The 22,312-nt window shown below is 48.3% G+C and overlaps 3 protein-coding genes across 3 annotated transcripts; 2 read left to right on the plus strand and 1 right to left on the minus strand.

Moving 5' to 3' along the window:
* Positions 1 to 1,073: 1,073 nt before the first annotated feature.
* Positions 1,074 to 7,098, minus strand: LOC106711763 (serine/arginine-rich splicing factor 4). Its single transcript, XM_045684709.1, has 12 exons — positions 6,906 to 7,098; positions 5,861 to 5,892; positions 4,603 to 5,305; positions 3,926 to 4,399; positions 3,759 to 3,806; positions 3,494 to 3,674; positions 3,199 to 3,400; positions 2,944 to 3,111; positions 2,692 to 2,854; positions 2,477 to 2,627; positions 2,286 to 2,397; positions 1,074 to 1,724 (listed from the first exon to the last, which is right to left on the minus strand). Exons 1-12 carry the CDS (start codon positions 6,919 to 6,921, stop codon positions 1,599 to 1,601), a joined length of 2,376 nt encoding a protein of 791 aa, XP_045540665.1. The 5' UTR covers positions 6,922 to 7,098; the 3' UTR covers positions 1,074 to 1,598.
* Positions 7,099 to 8,009: 911 nt separating this feature from the next.
* LOC106711755 (syntaxin-17) lies at positions 8,010 to 11,338 on the plus strand. Its single transcript, XM_045684655.1, has 8 exons — positions 8,010 to 8,241; positions 9,257 to 9,367; positions 9,441 to 9,525; positions 9,764 to 9,823; positions 10,328 to 10,461; positions 10,548 to 10,750; positions 10,823 to 10,953; positions 11,334 to 11,338. Exons 1-8 carry the CDS (start codon positions 8,122 to 8,124, stop codon positions 11,336 to 11,338), a joined length of 849 nt encoding a protein of 282 aa, XP_045540611.1. The 5' UTR covers positions 8,010 to 8,121.
* A 497-nt stretch (positions 11,339 to 11,835) lies between these two features.
* On the plus strand, positions 11,836 to 22,032 carry LOC106711753 (RNA-binding protein 25). The gene is made up of 16 exons (XM_045684657.1): positions 11,836 to 12,191; positions 12,887 to 13,034; positions 13,318 to 13,542; positions 13,627 to 13,833; positions 13,908 to 14,014; positions 16,266 to 16,432; positions 16,509 to 16,613; positions 16,695 to 16,766; positions 17,799 to 18,005; positions 18,101 to 18,848; positions 19,036 to 19,219; positions 19,776 to 19,841; positions 19,948 to 19,998; positions 21,086 to 21,234; positions 21,373 to 21,528; positions 21,625 to 22,032. Exons 1-16 carry the CDS (start codon positions 12,174 to 12,176, stop codon positions 21,715 to 21,717), a joined length of 2,703 nt encoding a protein of 900 aa, XP_045540613.1. The 5' UTR covers positions 11,836 to 12,173; the 3' UTR covers positions 21,718 to 22,032.
* The last annotated feature ends 280 nt before the right edge of the window (positions 22,033 to 22,312 follow it).

Here is a 22,312-nt window from a genome sequence, read left to right on the forward strand (position 1 = left end):
AGGCCGCGCTCCTCCTCTGCGCCCTCGTGTGGCGCGCCGCCGCAACTACACGTCTGTACATCGCTAATTTATAAATGTTCAAATGTATAGATAAGTGAGATGGGAAAGGGGGGCGACATAAAGATTAACACAAAATATAATTAAGACGGTTCACTCACTTTACTTTCAGGTTTCCCACAATATATGGACAAAAATTTATTAAATGTTATAAAACAAAACTTAATACGAAACAAAGACCGCCCGGTGAACGATGACGTCAACGCCCAGCGCGTACCTCTCCCCGCGCTCGCCCCCGCCCTCACCCCCGCCCCCGGCCGCAACCGCGACACCTTCGACCTCAAAGACATCCTCGGACTGAGGGGAAATAAACTAAACACGAGTACAGAAAGGAGCGCAGCAGATGTCGCCACAAGTCCGGCCCTAGCTTCGACGAAGTCGAGGCTTGGGCGGACCACGCCGCGGCGACCCGCCCCCGCGCCCCCCTCGCCCCCCTCGCCACAGCGGAAACGTTTCTCCTTCACAAGCGGGAAGAGGTCCGCCCCGGGCAAGGCGGCGCCCGCCGACATACTGGACATGGCGCCGGCTAAGGGCAACAGGATCAACGCCAAGAGAGAAAAGGTCGGCCCATTTCGTATTAGTAGCCGCTGACTGTAATGTGTTGTTACGGCGCCTCTGTGTGGCACAGGGGCGGCTGTGTCAGCGGCACGTGCTGCTGCCGGAGGGGCCCAAGTACGACGCGTGGGGCTCCGCCTACCTGCTGGCGCACAGCGGACATCGCTCCTTCCCCAACACGCGGGCGCCGCGTCTGCTGCTGCCCGCCTGCTGCAACTGCTGCAAGAAGTCTGTGCTCGGCTGCGAGTGACCGCCCCCCCCCCCCCTCCCCCAACCAACATCTGTCCCGTTTTTACCTCAACGTTTTGATGTTTTTAACTCTCAGTCTACGCCGTAAATAACAGTGAAATATTTCAAATTATATTTTCATCATCATTACTGTTCACTGTCAGAACGCAGTTTATAGAATAAATAATAAATCATCGCATAATTCTTATAATTAATTTTATTAAAATATGTTCACAATTAAGTTAAACCTATGTATGTGAGTGCCCGGAGCCGGCTGTGAATGCGGCGAACAACGTCGCTTGAAACACTTCAATCGTCACAACAAATCACAAGTTTATTCCGTCAAAGGTTTTGCGCTTCGCTTGTCATGTAGTTTGACAGTGTGTGAGTGCGCAGTGAGCGCTAACTGCGCACTCACACACTGTGACGTCACAGTGGGCGAGTGACTGCGCACTCACACACTGTGACGTCACAGTGGGCGAGTGACTGCGCACTCACACTGTGACGTCACAGTGGGCGAGTGACTGCGCACTCACACACTGTGACGTCACAGTGGGCGAGTGACTGCGCACTCACACTGTGACGTCACAGTGGGCGAGTGACTGCGCACTCACACACTGTGACGTCACAGTGGGCGAGTGACTGCGCACTCACACTGTGACGTCACAGTGGGCGAGTGACTGCGCACTCACACACTGTGACGTCACAGTGGGCGAGTGACTGCGCACTCAGACACTGTGACTGCGCACTGAGCGCGCTCACAGCGACATCTTGCGGCCCTCGATGGAGATCTCGACGGCTCGCTTTGAGCCGCTCTTCATCCGCTTCTGGTCCATGAACTTCTTCATTTGCTTCTCGTAACGCGTCATCTTCTTCTTGCTCATCTGGAAATGTTTGTTTCAAGTTTGAACACTTGAAGTATGACAAAACAGGGTAATGTTTTTCGAGCATATGTTTGTTTGTATGTAAATTCTATTGTGATGACCATTATGTGTACCTCTATTATGTAAACGAGTTTAAATGAGCGAAATATCATTTGATTCGGTTTCTTCCCCGGAGTGAGATATGGTATATATTACATTAGCACAAAACACATGTACAGTGGACGTGAGACATTAAATTCTATTTAAATTGCCTTAACTTTTTTTTCTTTGCTAAATATTTTTTTGATGTCTTCGTGTTTAAACTAAAATAAGAATCTGTTACTTATATTATTACAGTTTATTTAGATTAAATTAAAAAATTAAAACGCTTATTTTACTTGCAGACAATACATGGCGTTATTTTAGTCAGTCGGATAAAAGTTAGGTTGATTTGAAATTTTCTTTAGATTTACCATGAAATAGATGTAAGACAAAGTGGTGAAAGTGAAGGTGGAGGTGTAGGTGGAAGTGTAGGTGGAGGTGGAGGTGGAGGTGGAGGTGGAGGTGGTGGAGGTGACTCACGCGAGACATGTCCGCGTCGCAGGTGGACTTGGGGCGCACGACGTAGTCCTTGTTGGAGGGCAGCGGCACGCGCGCGCGCGACACCCAGCCCGGCTCGCCCGGCCGCGCCGCCCTGCGCACGCGCACACGTCACACTCTGCACACTCTGCACACACTGTACACTGCACGCAACACACCACAACACAACTGACCGGTCCTGGTCCGGCGGGGGGTGGTGTGCGGCGTGGGGGGCGTGGGGTCCGGCCGCGGGGGGCGCCCGGCGCGACGGGCCCGCCTCCTCGCCGCGTCGCCGCGCGCCCGCCATCGCCTCGTCGCGCGCCTGCCGCTCCTCCCGCGTCATCGCTGTACACCACGTTACACATTACACGTTACACGGTCGCACATTACACATTACACACTCTGTTACCTTTGAAGTCCGTGGAGAGGTTGAATATCGGGCGCGCCCACTCTGAGATGAGGCGTCCGGCGCGCTCGCGGTTGGCCTTCGTCTCCTTGGGGTGCTTGTAGAGGTACATCACCGCCTTGCCGATGCCCGACTGCTTCAGCAGCGACTTGTCTATCGACGGGAACTGCAACGAGCGAGCGGCGGGAGGTGAGCGGCGAGCGCGGGGTGGGGGGAGGTGGAGGGAGGTGGGGGGAGGTGGGGGGCGACACTCACGTCCATGAGCAGCTTGAGGATGCTCTCGCGGATGAGCAGACAGGGCAGAGCGCGGTTGGGCATGGGGGCGAGCCAGTCGCACAGCACGTTGAGGACGTTGTGCTCGAGGAACGCCAGCTGCAGGTCCTTCTTGATGAGCTGCGACATGGCCGCCTTCAGCATCGACACCTGCGCACAGGAGACGTCGCGGTCAGGTCCGGGTTGGGGGGAGGGGGGGGGGGGGCACTTGTCGCAGAGCACGAGGCGAGGGCGCACCTTCTTGACGGCGGGCTGGTTCTTGCGGTTGAGGTCGCGGTCCTGCTCTGCGGCCTGGCGCATCTGCTGCAGCAGGTGGGCGATGAGGTCGTCGTTGTCGTTGATGATGTCGATGTCCCTGCGACGTCTGCGGCCGCGCCGCTCCTCGCGCTTGCGGGCCAACATCGCCTCGAAGTCGGACAGTCCGCCCGCCGCCTCCGAGCTGCGGACACATTGGAGACACGGACATGTTACACACGGAGGTGATGGTCGCCGCTCCGCCGCTCCGCCGCTCCGCCGCTGCGAGTGCACTCACCTCTTGAGATCGGGCGCGACGTCGTCGTCGGAGGAGTCCTGCGCGACGGCAGCGGGTGCGGCCTCCTCGGCCTCGGCCCCGGCCCCCGCCTCGCCCCCGGCCTCCGCCCCCGCCCCCGCCCCGGCCTCGGCCTCGCCCTCGTCGTCGGACTCCAGGCGCACGGCGCGACGCTTCTTATCAACTGTAAAGTCGAAGTAAAATTGTGATTAACATTTTGTGTGTTTAATTTCATCCGAGCAAACCGATTTGTAGGTAAACATAAAACAACCTCTGTGTGAAGGAGACGCGGAGGCCGAGCGCGAACGCGATCTGAAAAAAAAAAATCGTATTCAAATATATTTCCACACATATGTGTAAAGCATAGTATCATAAACTATATATATATATATATATATATATATATATATATATATATATATATATATATATATATATATTTATTATTAGACACCGACCTGGACCTAGATCTTGACTTCGATCGAGATTTGGACCTCGACCGAGACTTAGCCGGTGATTTTGATCGAGAGCGAGACTTGGATACGGATTTAGAACGGGATCTAGATCGCGAACGTATTCGCAGTCTGGACGGGGATCGGGATCCAGACTTAGATCGAGATCGCGACCTCGAACGGGATTTAGATCTCGACTTGGAACGAGATTTGGATCGGGATCGAGATCGTGAATTGGAACGCGATCTTGAACGGGATTTGGAACGCGATCTAGAACGGGATTTGGAATGAGACTTGGAGCGCGATCTAGAACGGGATTTGGATCTCGACTTAGAGTGAGATTTGGAACGGGACTTAGAGCGAGATCTAGAGCGGGATTTGGAACGTGATTTTGAGTGTTTCAAGCGAGCTTTGTCGGGAGAGTCAGAACCGGAACCCGAACGTTTTCTCTTTCGACCTGAAATATATATTTTTATATTTCAAATTTGATAAACACATAAATTTAAAAGGTTTTTATATATTCTCGTAATTTAAAAGTTAGTTAAATTTCACACTACAATTATGTTACTTCCAAAGCAAAATCTTGACCAAGATCACCTTGACATTAAGTCGATCATTTGATACTTCACTATACAAACACGAGACATAACAAACATTCACCTCGAGCCTCTTCTTCGTCCACGTCCATGTTCTCAGGTGACTTGCTTTTAGCTTTTCCATCTCCCGGAGATCTACTTCTGGATTTAGATTTGGCAGATGACTTGCTCGGGGACTCGCTACTTCTTGGCTTAGATTCTGTTGAAGTCTCCAGAGATTTATCACGAGACCCACTTTTCGATCGAGATCGTCTCGGGGACCCGCTGACGGATCTACTTCGCGATCTAGACTTAGACTTTGCGCGTGAACCGCTACGGGACCTAGATTTTCCAGATCCACTTCTTGACCTAGATTTGCTGCGCGACTTGGATTTGCGGGTGACACTTCTAGACCTAGATTTAGCTGGTGATCCGCTTCGCGATCTAGACCTCGATCGCGACGCTTCCGAACCGCTTCTCGACTTAGCCGGCGAGCCGCTTTTTGATCTCGATCTACGCACGGAGCCGCTCCTTGATCTCGATTTAGATTTGCTCCTAGATCGCGATCTAGCCGATCCACTCCTAGATCTAGATTTGCTCCTCGACCTAGATTTGCTCCTCGACCTCGATCTAGCTGAACCACTTCTGGATCTAGATCTAGATTTGGCCGGAGATCCGCTTCGGGATCGGTTTTTGGGCGAGGAGCTCCGGGACCGGGAGCGGGAGCGGGAGACCGACTTGGAGCGGGAGCGAGAGGATCCGCGCGACATCTTCGACTCCGACGCTACCTGGAAAAGTTGATAAAAGATAATAATTTTATATTTTAAATTATTATGCTGTGCACAGATAAATAACAGTAAAGTGATTAGATTAATACTAAATTAGCCAAAAAATAACAAAAAAACAATGCAAGCACTATACAAATAATTATATAAACAATAGCTAATACAATATGTGTCCATTCAAAGACCTCTTCATCCACACATGTCTTCTTTGTACAGTAATGTTGAGTAGATGTACAATCTATCATATTATTATTATGTCAAATGATAATTTTGGACCCATATTTAAGGAAATAGTGCTAAAGGTTGAACATAAAATATGACACAGTTAAAATAAATATGTATTGTATTGTGTCGGAGAAATGCACAAAGCTATTTGTAGTCATATTTAGTAAGCAGACATATGCCGAGGGTCACAGAATACGTAAGTTATCAAGTATTGGGTGTTCATAATCAAAAGTAATTTCCCTAAAACTCTAGAACAAAATATAAACGGAATAACTAAACCACTCCGTGGTTAGCTTTATAAAAATACCAAAAAATGTTTATTTAAATACTTACAGATGGGCTACGGGATCGGGAATTCCTTCCATCTGCAAAATGCAATTCATTTTTCAGTATTATATAATACATTTTTCAGTAAAAAACAAATCAAAATGCTAATAACAGCAGGTTCTTTTTGCCCACTATTCTAACACCTCGGATCAAGTAAAGAAGTACACAGCTAGAAATGAACAATTATATGAGATCTTAGCAGTTATATTGAATTTGAGAATATATTAAAAAGTTATCAAGGACATGCATTCACAGTTAACTTAATACCTTTAAAATATAAAGATATTCATCATATAACACAACTTTACTGAGATATCAAGTTAATTGGCAATTTTTTTTTATATTGAAAAAGCTAGCACTTGACCACGATCCTACCTGATGAAGTGATGATGTGGTCTAAACTGTTTTACATTTGCCATAAGTATAAGTTACATACCCTCCTTCTATATTTTGTACTTATTAATTCCTTGTCCAAACTAATCTAAATTGCTTCACTTAAGTAATTTTCACGATTTTATTATAAATATTGATATAGTTGTTGATTTGGTAATCTCAGAATATACCTATACATACTCCTTTGATAATTCTGACCTACTTGGCTTTTTATGTAGTATGTTTAAATTATTTTGAATTAGGAATGTCAGTATTATTTTCTTAAGTTTGAAGTATGTTATAATAAATTAATTCCGTTTATATTCTCAAATAAGTAAGATGTATAGTATTCAAAAATAACTGTTTATATATACATATTTAATAATGATCCTGTATCAACTAAATTATATCCAATATGTTTGAGTAAGAATAAATATTTTCCGAATCAGTCTATAAGTGTATATTTGGTTTGAGAGTGATCCCATCTTCCACATCCGCTATTTCAAGAATAGTTTCATCAGTCATAGAAAAAAAATACACTTTACGCCGGTATAATATGAAGATTATAATATTATGCATTTAACCTATAATAACAATAGTAGTCAACAATAAATTTAATGCATTCGTAAAGAAACAATAGTAAACTATAAAGAAATTAGAGATAATTCGCAAATCTAACCTGTTTCGAAATCCATTGCTAGTTTATTGAAACTGCGCTAAATAACGCAGCCTGCAAATCGTCTACTTAAGCAAATACATTTACACTACAATATTATCATGGCGATAAGTTGATGCATAATTCAGAAATATCATAAAATCATTAAATTATAAAAATCGAGAATTTATTGACTTTTGACTTTTACTTAGATCTATAAAAAATTTGACGCTTTTCAAAGACAACGGATAGTATTCACTGATCGCTAAATATGTATAGGTTATTGTCTGTATATTACAGCTTTAGCTTCGTTCCGACTTAAACGAGTCTGTTGATGTTACTGAATGTCAATTCTATACGTTTTATTAGTTCCAAAACTCACCATCACCATAAACTCCTACCGTCAACGCCAAAATGGCGAAAATTAAATAGGCACAAAAAACTAAGCCTTTTAGCCTGTCTATTTATAGAGGTTAGTGGTTCAGTCATAGAATATAAAAAGAGTTAAAAGTTGAAATGCGGTCTATCGAAACTTTACAGTTTAGAGGATCGACACAATAGAATACGATCCATTCGATTTTTATCGTATCGCTACAATGGCAACGGAAAATTAGGAGTTTCTAGTGTTCTATTAGTGATCTATCTCTGTGTTAACTTTGAATAGATTCGTTAAACGGTTTTGGAGTTACCTGCTTACAGACATCGATCCATCCATCCATTGATTATTTTATATTAACTGTCACAAAAATTTTCGTGCTAAGCCTATTCCACGAAAGATGTTTCTTTGAATATGGTAAAGTAAACTGTTCAATATTTTAGACTCATATCATCTTTCAGTCTTTCACACACTATTCTTTGTTCATTATCCTATATCTTCTTAGTCGCGGACGTATCTTTTGGACAGTCATATCATTCTCATTAATTTTATATTTTCATGATTGTTACAAGCGCTTCACTTTTCTGCAAAACATACTCGATGCGATGCCCATACTATAATATTTACAATTGGTTTCAATCAACTGTAACCCTTAACTATAGACAAACTTGTTCGCTGAACCGCAATCCTGTCAAGAGGTTTTTTGAACCTGTCAAGAAGTTATTGTGAACCTTGTGAACTGACACTGTCAATGTCAAACCATAAATCTACTAAACAAAAACAATATTAGAAATAGAAACGAAATGTAACTCATTTTGGCGATGTTTGGCTATTAAATTTGAACACTTTCTAAAATTGTCTATCATGGAAGAACCTGGCAAACTATCTTTAAAACGAGTGGAGCTTTCTCTTACAAAATTTAACGAAGTAGCAATCCCTCATCACTTGGATTTGTTACGACAACACAAAACTAATATTATCAAGGTAACAATAATTTTCTTAAAAATATTTAGTTGAATGTTTTATACATATAATCTAGTAACTACTACTATTTTTAATTTTTAATTTTAATTAAAAGCAATCTACAATACGATTTTTCAATAACAGCTTTCAATTCTAAAAATAAACATTGTTATGTCGTAATTATTAGTTTCTGGCGCAAACTCTGGCACGTGTCTTAACTTCGTTGTCTTTTCGGGACAAAAAACTGAATGAACTATTTTTATTTCAAATGTAATTTCGGTGAGAACTCTGCTCAAACAATTCCTGAGATAATTTCATATGTGTGGCTTTTAAATACAAGTAATGAATGACAGTAGCGCGATAAAGTTCTTTGTTTATTAAGTTTTTTGTTTTAGTTTCTAGTTGGAACAGTTTTGTAAAGTACATAATATAATACATAACTTTCGAAGTATGTGTGTAGCAAATAAATTCATTTTGATGATTTAAAAATATTGTTTCTACTTATATGTGTTTACATCAGACATAGCAAAACATCATACACTATCAATAGGTCACTTAGGGCACTGACATACAAACCTAAGTCAGTACAATTGTAACTTAAATACCACACAATGGATTAGGCATATAGACATATAATGATAATTTATCTGCCCTTATTTGTTAGTGTACAATACTTGTACAAGACTATTGAACATTTTCAAACTACATGATTTATATATTATTTCTACTCAAAACTTAAATTTTTTAAACATACCTTATGTTTACCTTAACTTTACTCATGTTACTCTTAACTCATGTTAAACTATGTTAATTCCACATGATATTCAAAAAAATCTTAGAAAATCATAGATTTATACAATTTTTTTTCTTAATTTTGAATACATTAATACATAAAAACCAACATATCCTTGTCATCATTTATGTCATATGACATTTATCAGTTTACAGTATTTGGATATTGCATAGATGAATTGTATTAAAATGATGAAAATGTGCTTATATGTACAATGATGTGGAATGTGTATGTTGTGTGCAGTATGGCGAGAGCGGAGACACGCGGCGACTGCGCGCGGAGCAGACGCACGCGCGGCGCGTGGCCGGCCAGCTGCGCGCGCTGCTCGCTGAGATGGACGCCCTGCGCGCACAGGTGTCACACTCTGCTTCTGTACATTCACACAGCAGACAATGTCTCATGTGCTGTATGGTTGTTGTGTGCGCAGGTGCGGCAGGAGGACCGGGCGCGGTTCGACGCGATGACGCAACGCACGCGCGACCTCACGCTGCGCGCCATCGTCGACTACCTCGGTCAGTTGCTACTATATTATTTGACGTGTCCATTGATTGGTTTTCTAGATGATGGTATCAGATGATCGAACGATTAAGCCGAAAAGTACAAAATAGAGTAAAGATGAGAGCGATGGAGCACTATTTGGTTTCTGGCGCTCTTCAATCATCAGCCAAAACACAAAAGTAGCTGACCTCAAGTAACCATGCATCGGGCAATGTATTCTACAAGGCGAGGCTGACCGGTGGTTGTGTGTAGGTGTGATAGAGCGCAGCTGCAGAGGGCTGGTGGGTGCGGGGCGCGAGGGCGCAAGGCGCGGTGAGCCACTACCTGCATGCCCCCGCAATTCTCTCCCTTCATGGGTTGTCAGATTCAATTTAATTATTATTTTCCAATGTTAAGTTTTAATTTTTTCTTGTCATATTCTCTTAACATCTGGCAACCCTGCAGTCATGCAAATCGTTCATAACTTCGAATAGCTTAAAACTGGATCCTATGTCGACATGTAATACCATCGCAATGTTTTAACTTTACTAATATCTGTTACATGTTTATTTTACTTACGTTTAATCGTATACTATCGAGTTTTCAGTATGTTTTATGTGATGTAAACACTAGGTATTTGTTTAATTTTAAATAGTGTCACTCGGTGCATGCACAAAAGAGATCTTTGTCATTTTGTTTTAAAAAAAATTTCGGATCCATTCAGGCGAGAATTGAAATCGAGGAAATTTTAATCATTCAAAGAACACTAAATGTTAGTTTTCTTCGGGAGCTTTTGGATTTGTTGGTTTCAATGTATAATAACGTGTGGCGCTGTAGAGTCCTCGCCGGTGACGATCCGTCGCATGGAGGCGGAGGCGGCGGAGGCGGAGGCGGGCAGCGCGCGCTCCACGGAGTCAGTGGGCGTGGTCGCGCACGCGCCCGCCCAGCTGCAGCTGCACCACGACGAGCAGGTAGTGCCTCTATCTCCCGGTGGTGGTGGTGGTGGTGGTGTGGGAGTGTAGTCTGACGCGCGGTGAGTGTGGTGGTGTGGCGGCAGGAGGCGGCGCTGCGCGAGCGCGAGGCGGTGCTGCGCGGGTGGGGCGAGCTGCAGGCGGAGGTGCGCGCGCTGCACGACGCCTGGCGCCACGTGCACGAGGCGGCGCGGCTGCAGCGCGAGCAGGTGCAGGCGGCGGACGGCGCCGTGGAGACTGCGGCGCTGGAGGTGACCGCGGCGCGGCGGCACCTCTCCGTGGCGCAGAGGTGGGTATCGGCGCCGTGCAGCGCCGTCATTATCCTTTAAATGTACTACGAGCACGACTGTGTGTTTGTCAGGATGAGCGTGGGTCTGGCGAGTGTGGGGTGCGCGGCGCTGGGCGCGGCTGTGGGCGGGCCTGTGGGGCTGCTGGCGGGCGCCAAGGCCGGTGCGGCGGCCGCGCTGCTGGGCGCCGCGGTCGGTCTGTTTGGTGCGCGCGCCGCCGCCCGTCTGCCGCGCCCGCTGCTGCCCCTGCCCGCCCCCGCCCCCGCCCCCGCCCCCGCACCGGCCCCCGCCCCCGCCCCCGCCCCCGCCCCGCACCGGCCCCCGCCCCCGCCCCCGCCCCCGATCACGAAAAGCACGAGTAATTGAAAGCCGCGACCGGCGCGTCAACATGATCATGATCTTGTAACGTACAAAGCCATGTTATAAAACTAGGAAAGTGAAATATAATCTAAAATAACAAGGAATTTACTCCTTATTACCTGTACATTAAATATATCTTAATAATTTTCAGTAAAGTTTGACCAGAAAAAAATCGTAATAATTGTACATATGAAACGTGAAAAAAATAAGACACTTGTAATTCAGCATAAGCTAAAGGTTAGATGTTTTAATAAAAAATAAAAATAGTAAATTATTTATGCAATTTGCTGATTTAGTAATTTTGATAGAGTTGACCATTTTTTTTTTATTCGAGAGTATGGCGGAGTCGCGTCTGTTACTTTTGTCGTAACACAAGAACATTCGAGGAGTTGTGAGCTGTGATGTATCTTATAAGTGTATATATTATCAATAAATAAACAATCGTAAAATTTTATTTGTCTTATTTAATACCAACTTTCCGTTTCCTATTTTTTCCAAAGCCCAATTCTTCCCACCCAACAATCAACAAATTTAGGCAATCGATTACTGGAGATATCAATTTTTTTATTTATTTACTTAATCTTAAGTATAAGTAATTTAAGTAACATGGTTACAGATATTTCCATATAGTTTCCAGATTTGTCTTACTTCTACTTAATCTTTAACCGAGTCAATATAATTTTTGTTATTGTCTGTGGTATTATAGAACTGGTTAAAAAGTAAAAAGTCAAAATCACAAAATGTTATAAAACATGGCTGATTCGACTAGCAAACTTACATCGTGATATTTAGACGTTACGTTATAATAATATTAGTTGTTTTATTAATTTTAAAGATATTAAGTAGTAAAAAGTGAATATAGTATAAGTATTATAAGTTTTTTCTTAATCTTGCGAGCGGAGACGAAATTAATAATCGTCAGCGTACGCGTCACATTGACATAGTGAGAAAGTGTTGGGAAGTTGCCTCACGAATGAAGGCATAATTATTTTGTGTGATTGTGCGATGTCGTTTCCACCTCGGCCTCCGATGGTGCCTTACGGGATCGCTCCAGGAGTAGTCACAATGCCCATGGCCACTCATGTGAGTTACTTTGCAAAGCGGCACTTATAAATCTAACCTGAAAAATAGTGTTTTGAAATAGTTTACTTTTTTGGATTTCTTCTTTGTAACGATTATTATTAAATACAATAAACAGCGACGAAACAGCGTATAAATTGAGGTACATCTTCCTGGAAAAATTAATTGGAGATTGTAGATTATAATATAAAAATAATGAATATATAAAGATAATTAATAATAATAGCGAAAATGTTAATGTTTCTAATGGACCAAGACACACCTTCATAAAGGAAATATGACGCTTAAGGTTGTCGAGGTGTAATTTTTCAGTGTTATAATTTCAAGGATGCAATAACCTTGCTATCAGATATCCATTTGATGCCGAGTTGTGAATTGCATTAAATGAATCTTGTATCTGAATGTCACCAAACCATGGTTTTATTTGGCTCAGACTCAGATAGGTATTTGTTGTAAAGTTGTTTGTGTATTGCCAACATTTCATAAATTAAATCATTTTATTGATGTTCATCATCATCAGTACTGTTCTGTATAACATTTGAAATATGAAATTTAAGGAAGTAACTCATCGGTTTCTAGGTGATTTATAATTTACCCAAATATTTTACGGTGGTAGGGCCCGAAGTAGCATTAGCAGCTGTATGAATGGCTTGCTTGACCGGTGCACCACCACAACTACATTTAATATATGATTCCAGGTGATGGTGGGAGCGTACAGTGGCACGGTGACTACAGGTGGAGGCTCAGGTCGCGGTGCGCTGCTGCCCGCGCCCAAGTCAGGCCGCACCGCACCTAGACACACCAACGGCAAAGACCATGATGGACCCGCTGTCACTGTTTTCATTGGTAACACATCAATATTATTATATTGTTCAAAAAGTTCTCACTTATTAGTTAAAAAGGTTACCAAACTAAATATTTATCAATAGCAAAATTACATCCTCTCAATGCGTTTCAGTCATTTACTTCCCAATCTCTCACAAAGTGTTGTTGCAACTGTATATCTGGTAAAGTGCAGAAAATTGCAAAATATTTTTGATGAAACGATGAGTTTCTCACATGATTATAAGACATGACTCTTTCACTTTACTTTATTTCACAATTTTCACAAAATAACCAACGGGCGCAGGCAACATCAGCAGCCGCGCGCCGGAGGCGATGATCCGCGCGCTGCTGTCTGCGTGCGGGCCGGTGCTGAGCTGGAAGCGCGTCTCCACATTCGGCTTCTGCGAGTTCGCGGGCCCCGAGGCGGCGCTGCGCTGCGTGCGTCTGCTGCACGACTTCCCGCTCGCCGACAAGAAGCTGCTCGCCCGCACCGACGGCAAGATGCAGGGCCTCGTCGACACCTACAAGAGTAGGTTCACCGTTTGCTGCATTTTACTGCATTGTAAACAGAAAAGTAGTGTTTGTGACGAGTGTGAGTGGATGTGGGTTGCAGCGGAGCAGCGGTCGCGCATGTCGGGCGAGGAGGCGGCGGGTGCGGCGGGCGCGGCGGGCGCGGGGGGCGCGGGGGGCGCGGCGGGCGAGGCGGACTCGTACCTGGACGCGGCGCAGCGCGCACTGGACGAGGCCGCACAGCGCCGGCTGGCCGACATCGTGCGCGACCACCAGCACGAGATCAACAACTACGAGCTGCTGCAGCAGGGTAGGTGCTCGCGCGAGGCTCACGCGAGACTGCGAGTGTCGGGTGCGATGTGTGACAGTTTGCGTTGTGCGCAGAGGAGGCGATATCGAAGACGGCGCGCGTGCTGGAGGAGGCGGACATCTCGGAGGAGAAGCGGGATGTGATCCACCGCGAGATCGGCAAGTTCCGCGAGAGCATGAAGGTAACTGCGGCCCGCGAGCGCGCGCTCCCCTCTCCTCTCTGCCTGTACCTTATTGTGAGCTGCGACATGACTAGCGATTCGATTTGTGTTGTTTGACGAGCAGGAGCGATAGAGCGATAGAGCGAGCGCCATGTCCGCGGTAGTCACCACGGGTGAGTCACGTAGGGCCTAGGTATGGGGCGGGGTAGTGGGTGGGGTACCGGGTGGGGTACCGGGTGGGGTACCGGGTGGGGTAGCGGGTGGGGGTAGCGGGGCGGCCGGCGACGGGTGAGTGTAGCGGCGGCCGGCGGCGGTCGGCGCACGACCCGGCCTCTGCCCTCTCACTGTGTATCTTAATACATGTTGATTGTAATGACATATTAGACGCCTGTTCCTTTCACACACCAGATGTTCACGTCCTATCCTGTCAAGACATGTTACGTCATGTCATGTCATGTCACTGACCTCCTTATGTAAACTCACCTGAAATGTTTTCCGTTAAAGTTGCCAATCACTTTTCATCATCATCAACCTGCCCTTATCACTATGAAGGCACAGTATGTTCTACTCCCCCATACATCTCTATCAGCCGTCATATCTGAATTTACCCCCTTCTTACGCACTCTTTCACACAATCCATACATACTTTCTTTGGTCTTCCTCTACCTTTATAGTCATCCACATTCAATCTCATGATCACTTTTGTAACATATTATAGAAGCCATGACACTTTATCACTTGATCAAATGTTGTCAAACTGTAGTTGATACAGCAAAGTATATGAAGTAAGGAGGGTCGTGTGCCGCTGCCTCGCCGAGTCCCTCGCATTATTCATATAACTTTAGTATGTATATATATATATATTTATATTTATATATTTGTTATCTTCTTTTCTGTGGAAAGTCTATCAAACTATTTATTTTATTTATCATATGTTTGTTGTTTTTCTCATATTAATTTCTGCTCAATCATTTAAAGTTAGTTATTTCATATATTAACATTCGAGTCAGTCGAGACACATCACAGCAATTGTACAAAAAGCGAGGTGACATTTTTGTCATCATTGTATGTTTTATCATTCGTTCCTCGATGATTTTTTGAGTCTCGATCGAGCCGAAATTCTTATACTGTTTTTAATAATATACATGAGACTCGAAGCCGCCGAGGTCAACTCTCTGCACAAGGGTACAAAGACTGGAGTAAACACTGATAAAGTAACATTTTACTACAGTTAATATTTTGTAAATATGTCAAAGGACTCTAGCCGAGCCTTTCAATAGAGGATCGAGTCGAGTGAGCTAAGAGCTCGGCCACCTCTAGAGCCGGCAGTCTGTGAAAGTTATTGCTCTCGTCGTCGATATAAGTCAGGTCTGACTTTCGATTACAACTGATAAATTGTAATACAACAATCAATATAATGCATTCCAGTGTAAGTTTACATGTATCCAGCTGTAATCCAGCGTTGAATCCTATCATGAGATGTGAGTGTGAGTGACCTCGGCGGGGTCGTGCGCCGCGCCCGCATCAGTAAGTGGCGGGCGGGGGCGGGGGCGGGGCGGGGGCCGGGGCCGGGGCGGGGGCAGAGGCGGGGGCGCGGCGCCGGGCGAGGTCCGGGAGCAGCGCGGCAGTCCTCCTCGCGCCCAGTCCGCGGCGGGTGGCGGCGGACACACTCGACACACGCGTATACTGTTTGTTGTACTGTACACATTAGTTTGGGTGATGGTGACGCTCTCTCTTTAGACAACATTCGACGTCGGCCGCTCCACATGTTGTTGCGGCTGCGTGTTCGTCTCGCCCGGAACCGAGCTACGGGCCGTTCCTTTGTTCCGAATTTAGATGACGTCCGATGTCAGGACGTGCGACGTGACGTGTCGTGTCGTGACGTGACGCACGTGGCGCCGCACTGGCGACATTGCAGTATACACATCCTTTCGTATATCTTCATACAGCGACATACATCCACGTCGCCTCTCCCGCGCGGTCTTCGCGACCTACACTTGTGTTATTTTGTATTGCGTCAAATTCATGAATAAAACATAAATGTATCAGTTTATCGTCCGGTCGTTCTTATTAATATTTAATATGAATTTATTTTTGAGGAAAAAGAACATTTCAATCTTTCCATTGATTTGAGTGTTATTCTGTAATTTTTGTGTCAATAACTACAACAGCAAGCGTCAGTGTTAGGTGTGTGAGGTGTATGACACAAGTGTAGGGGGTGCGGGAGAGCGCGAGGGGAGGGGCGCGGAGTGCAAGCATGGTGTTGGCGCAGGAGGAGGCGGACGTGGTGGTGCGCCGCAAGCGAGACAACAAGGAGGACCGCGAGCGAGAGCGAGACCGCGACAGGGAAAGGGACCGCGAGCGCGACAGAGACCGCGAGAGGGAGCGGGACCGGGACAGGGAGAGGGAGAAGGAGCGCCGGCGGACCAGTCCCGCGGGGTATGTCGTTTTACAATATTTAGTTGAATTTTAAGACGTAAGAAGCCATCGACTGAAACAATGCGGTGATTTGCAGGACGAAGGAGCGTCGCGAGGATCGAGACCGGGACCGGGACAAGGACCGGGAGCGAGAGCGCGAGCGCGAGGAGCGGGACAGGGAACGCGAGCGGGAGCGGGAGAGGTGAGTGTGGGGGGGAGTGCCGGCGGGAGGGGGGAGGGGGGAGCAGGGAGGGGGAGGCGCTAACGTCTCGCTCTGTTGCAGGGAGGTGCGCGAGAGGGAGAGGGAACGAGAGGCGCGCGAGCGAGAGCGCGAGAGGGAGCGGGACAGGGAGAGGTGAGAGATGCACTCACATTACAGTAGTGTACTGTACTGGGATGCTGGGTCCAGTACACGATACGTGTGATTTCTTTCATAAAACGTTACTACATTCGGGGCGTGTTTATTATCTATAGAGATTTATTGCCATAAAAGTTGTGAATATTACAACACGTCAGTCGCGGCCGCGTCACATCGTAACGACCTCAAACGACGCAATTAACATCGTTTTATATGAAGTCGCGACGATAACGCTCGCGATAAGTCAGTCGTGAGCAGCGCGCCGCTCGCAGCGCCGCTCGTAGTGCCGCTCGTAGTGCCGCTCGCAGCGCCGCTCGTAGTGCCGCTCGCAGCGCCGCTCGTAGTGCCGCTCGTAGTGCCGCTCGCAGCGCCGCTCGTAGTGCCGCTCGCAGCGCCGCTCGTAGTGCCGCTCGTAGTGCCGCTCGCAGCGCCGCTCGTAGTGCCGCTCGCAGCGCCGCTCGTAGTGCCGCTCGCAGCGCCGCTCGTAGTGCCGCTCGTAGTGCCGCTCGCAGCGCCGCTCGTAGTGCCGCTCGTAGTGCCGCTCGCAGCGCCGCTCGTAGTGCCGCTCGCAGCACCGCCTTCACAATACAGTCACAAGTTCTCGCATTATTATATGTAAATGAAGTAGTTGTGAGTGTTGCGGGCGATGTGGAGATGTGTGTGAGATTTGCGGGCAAGGTGCAGCTCTGCCTGCATCCCTACATCCGCACACGACACGAGATCCAGCGCGCACTCGCCGGGTAAAAGACCACCTCTCTCTGACAATGTTGTCACAATTCCTGTATCGGTTTAACTTTTCGTTTCAATAATATTCAATTAACGATTAATATTCCACAACATTAACAAAATCAACCCGAATATTTAACCACTAGTGTTCCTCACACAAGGTAATGTACAGTAACCTCGTAACTTGTATAACAACTTGCTCACGGACATTTAACTGGTAGTAAATATTTTATTACCCGAAGCGGTAAAAGAAACATCGATATAAAATATCCCGCTCCGATAATTATAAATGTTAATTCGCAGGGAAAGAGAAAGGGAACGTGAGAGAGAGAGGGAAAGGGAACGATCTCGCGACCGGGAGCGCGACAGGGACAGGGACAGGGAGAGGTCGCGCGGCCGCAGCAGGAGCGAGGCGGACGCGCGCCGGGAGAAGGAGGTGGAGGAGGAGCTGCGGGAGAAGAAGCGGCTCGAGAAGAAGGCGCGCGAGAAGGAGGCCGCCTACCAGGAGAGGTCTGTGCGAGGCGCTTTGTTCATGTTTGCTAATCCTCGATGTGTCTACATCACACAAACATCACACCAACATCACGACCGACTTCGTTCCGCAGACTCCGCAACTGGGAGACGCGCGAGCGCCGCAAGATGAAGGAGTACGAGAAGGAGAGGTCGCGGTCTCGCGGGCGCGAGGAGGAGCGCGAGCGCGAGGCCAAGCGCCTCAAGGAGTTCCTCGAGGACTACGAGGACGAGCGCGACGACCACAAGTACTACAAGGGCAAGGAGCTCGCGCGCAGGCTGGGCGCGCGCGTGCGCGAGGCAGAGGCGGACGCGCGCGAGCGGGCGCGCGAGGCCGACGAGCTGGAGGCGCTGCGCCGCGAGCTCACCGCCAACGCCTCCCCGCGCGCCGCCGCCGCCGCCTGGGAGCGCGCGCGTCGCGAGCACGACGAGCGCTACACGCCGCGCGCGCTGCTGCCCGACCAGCCCGCGCGCGCCGCCGCCCGCCATCTGGCGCGCGCGGCGGCCCGCCATCGCCATCTGCAGGCGCGCGCGCGGCGCGACCTGCCCGCCGCCGCAGAGACCATAGACTCCGACGACGCCGCGGACTCGCTGGCCGCCTCGCTCACCCCGCCCGCGCCCGCCTCCCCGCGCTCGCCCCGCTCCCCGCCCTCGCCGCACTCGCCGCGCTCGCCCGGCGACCCCCCGCCCGCGCCCGTCGCACCCCCCGCCGCAGCGGACGACGAGCACGAGCACGACCGGCACGAGCCCCGCGAGCCGGGCACCACGCCCCCGCGCCGCAGACACCGCAGGAGACATCGCCGCGCCGAGACACCGCCCCTCGCAGACACGCCCCCGACACATGTCTGTACTCGCACATTACAACAACAATCTTCTATCTTAACATAAAATGTCACAAGTTGGCGATATCAGTCTTGTGATTATCTTTCGTAACATTCGGTGTTTCCGCCGGTTGTTTGTCCCCTTCTGTTACATATAAAACATTGCACCGTTTATCTCAGTTATACATAAAAGCGCTGTAAAATTTCAGAGCGGCGGCAGCACGCCCCCGCGGCCGACCACACCCGAGCGACCTGCACGGCCGCAGCACGCGGGCGCTGCGGGCGCTGCGAGTGCTGCGGGTGCTGTAGGCGCGGTGTCCGGCGGCAGCTCGCCCATCAGCATCAGTTTCCGCACCAAGCCCAGCCCCACGCCCTCCGCCGACACGCCCACACGTTAGTACTGATCTAAAACATCTGTTACACAAATGTGTCGGCTCGCGCGGTGCAAGGCAAAGACTCGAAAGCAAGGAAAGAATGGGAAGAGGAATTAGAATTGACGAAGGAGGGGAAACAGGAATGGGAATTAATCCCTTTCTTCCGTCGATTAAGAGTCAGCAACGCATCTTCAAATTTTATTTTATTACACTTTTTTATTTTTATGTAATTTATCATTTCTAGTAATTTTTATATATAAATTTGTAATAATTTTATAAAAGGTAGTTTTAGTTTTCTTAGATGGCAGCACTGCTCGACCCCGCCACTCTTTTGTGACAACTTCCGGCGAATGGATTGAGAGTGGTGGGGTTGAAACAGCGTTTTGATTATTGAGTCAGGAGCTCGGCCAGTCGTTGGATATCCGTCGATGTGATAAGTCGTCTAGTGGAAAGACAGTCGTCTAGTAGAATTGACCGTTAGAAATGTTGAAAATGGAATAAAAGTATTCACTGTGCAATGAATTGGAGTTTTTCTTGACAAATTGAATATTTAATAAATTGTTTACGTGTTACAGAGGACGGTCGCATGCGGCGCGTACACGCGGCCTTCGCACGCGACGACGACGACCTCCCGCCCCCCAGTACGTACACCCCCACACCCCCACACTCCGGCCAATGATGCCGCTAGTGAGATTATAAACTGACAGTGTTTACTGCACTAGTGTATTATATGATAATTGTTTACAGACAAAGAGAAGCCGGGCAGTCGGCGACCCAGCACTGGCGGCAAGGAGCCGGGTATGTACACAGCGCTATGTCCGCACATTGCACACCGCACACCGCACACCGCACACCGCACATTGCACACCGCACACCGCACACCGCACACCGCACACCGCACATTGCACACCGCACACCGCACACCGCACACCGCACATTGCACACCGCACACCGCACACCGCACACCGCACACCGCACATTGCACACCGCACACCGCACACCGCACACCGCACATTGCACACCGCACACCGCACACCGCACACCGCACACCGCACATTGCACACCGCACACCGCACACCGCACACCGCACACCGCACATTGCACACCGCACACCGCACACCGCACACCGCACACCGCACATCGCACATTGCACACCGCACACCGCACACCGCACACCGCACACCGCACATTGCACACCGCACACCGCACACCGCACACCGCACATTGCACACCGCACACCGCACACCGCACACCGCACACCGCACATTGCACACCGCACACCGCACACCGCACACCGCACATTGCACACCGCACACCGCACACCGCACACCGCACACCGCACACCGCACATTGCACACCGCACACCGCACACCGCACACCGCACACCGCACACCGCACACCGCACACCGCACACCGCACACCGCACACCGCACATTGCACACCGCACACCGCACACCGCACATTGCACACCGCACACCGCACACCGCACACCGCACACCGCACATTGCACACCGCACACCGCACACCGCACACCGCACATTGCACACCGCACACCGCACACCGCACATTGCACACCGCACACCGCACACCGCACACCGCACACCGCACACCGCACATTGCACACCGCACACCGCACACCGCACACCGCACACCGCACACCGCACACCGCACACCGCACATTGCACACCGCACACCGCACACCGCACACCGCACACCGCACACCGCACATTGCACACCGCACACCGCACACCGCACATTGCACACCGCACACCGCACATTGCACACCGCACACCGCACACCGCACACCGCACACCGCACACCGCACACCGCTCACTGCACAATATCATCAACATTTTATGTGTATTCAAATATAATTTCTTATCAGATAAAAGCAAAAAGGGCGAAGGCGGGGAGGGGGAGAAAGAGAAGGAGAACAAGTGCGCGGAGGAGAAGCGCAAACACATCAAGAGCCTCATTGACAAGATCCCCACGCAGAAGGAGCAGCTCTTCCAGTACAAGCTCGACACGTCGCAGGTACCCGCCGGATACACATCTATACCCCCATTGTCAACTCCCATCCTCTACCCCCCTCATCTTTACCCCCACATTTAGCTTTACTTCTGTTGATGTTATAACAATGTGATGTGTTAATGTTAAACACGCCATTGTCAGATCGACAACGTGCTGATGGAGAAGAAGATCCGGCCCTGGATCAACAAGAAGATAATCGAGTACATCGGCGAGCCGGAGCCCACGCTGGTAGACTTCATCTGCAGCAAGGTGCTCGCCGGCAGCGCGCCCGCCGGCATCCTCGACGACGTGCAGATGGTGAGCCGTGCCCACGCGCCCACGCGCCCACTCGCCCACGCGCCCACACACACGCCCACGCGCCCACACTAACCGCTCGCATGTCGCATGTCGCAGGTGCTGGACGACGAGGCTGAGGTGTTCGTAGTGAAGATGTGGCGGCTGCTCATCTACGAGCTGGAGGCGAAGCGCGCCGGACTGCACAAGTGAGCCGCTCACCACAACTCGCCGCGGCTCACCACAGCTCACCACGGCTCACTCACAGCTCACCACAGCTCACTCACAGCTCACCACAACGACGACACTGTGCACGTAGTGATAAGGTCGAAATTCCTATAACGAATGTATAGTTTGAAATAAATGTGTATTGTACAAGTAAGTGAAGTGAACAATGCGCCTTGTAAAACATAACTGTTTAATTGTAAATAGTTAAAACATTATATAAGTTAAATGAATACATAACATTGTGTTACATCTGCTGCTGTGTTACACACTCTGACATTCTCTGACATTCTCTGACATTCTCTGACACACTCTGACAACTCTCCACAATGTCATGTTTAGATGTACTCTGTTTACTTTCTCTTATGTTTATGTTTTGAACAGATTTTTACTATGGAAGAGATAAAAAAGTTTTGAATATCATATTTTTTGTTACAAATAATGAGATCAGTAAGAGATGTGTGAGATCAGAGAGGAGAGTGAGATGTGTCACACATGTGAGACGATGTCTGTTTGTAATTTAACTGAAATAAAATTGGTTTCTATTGTACATTATACAATTTAGGTTTTGTACGTTTTGTAT

Source organism: Papilio machaon, chromosome 27 (genome assembly GCF_912999745.1).
Source record: "Papilio machaon chromosome 27, ilPapMach1.1, whole genome shotgun sequence".
Taxonomy (NCBI): Eukaryota; Metazoa; Arthropoda; class Insecta; order Lepidoptera; family Papilionidae; genus Papilio; species Papilio machaon.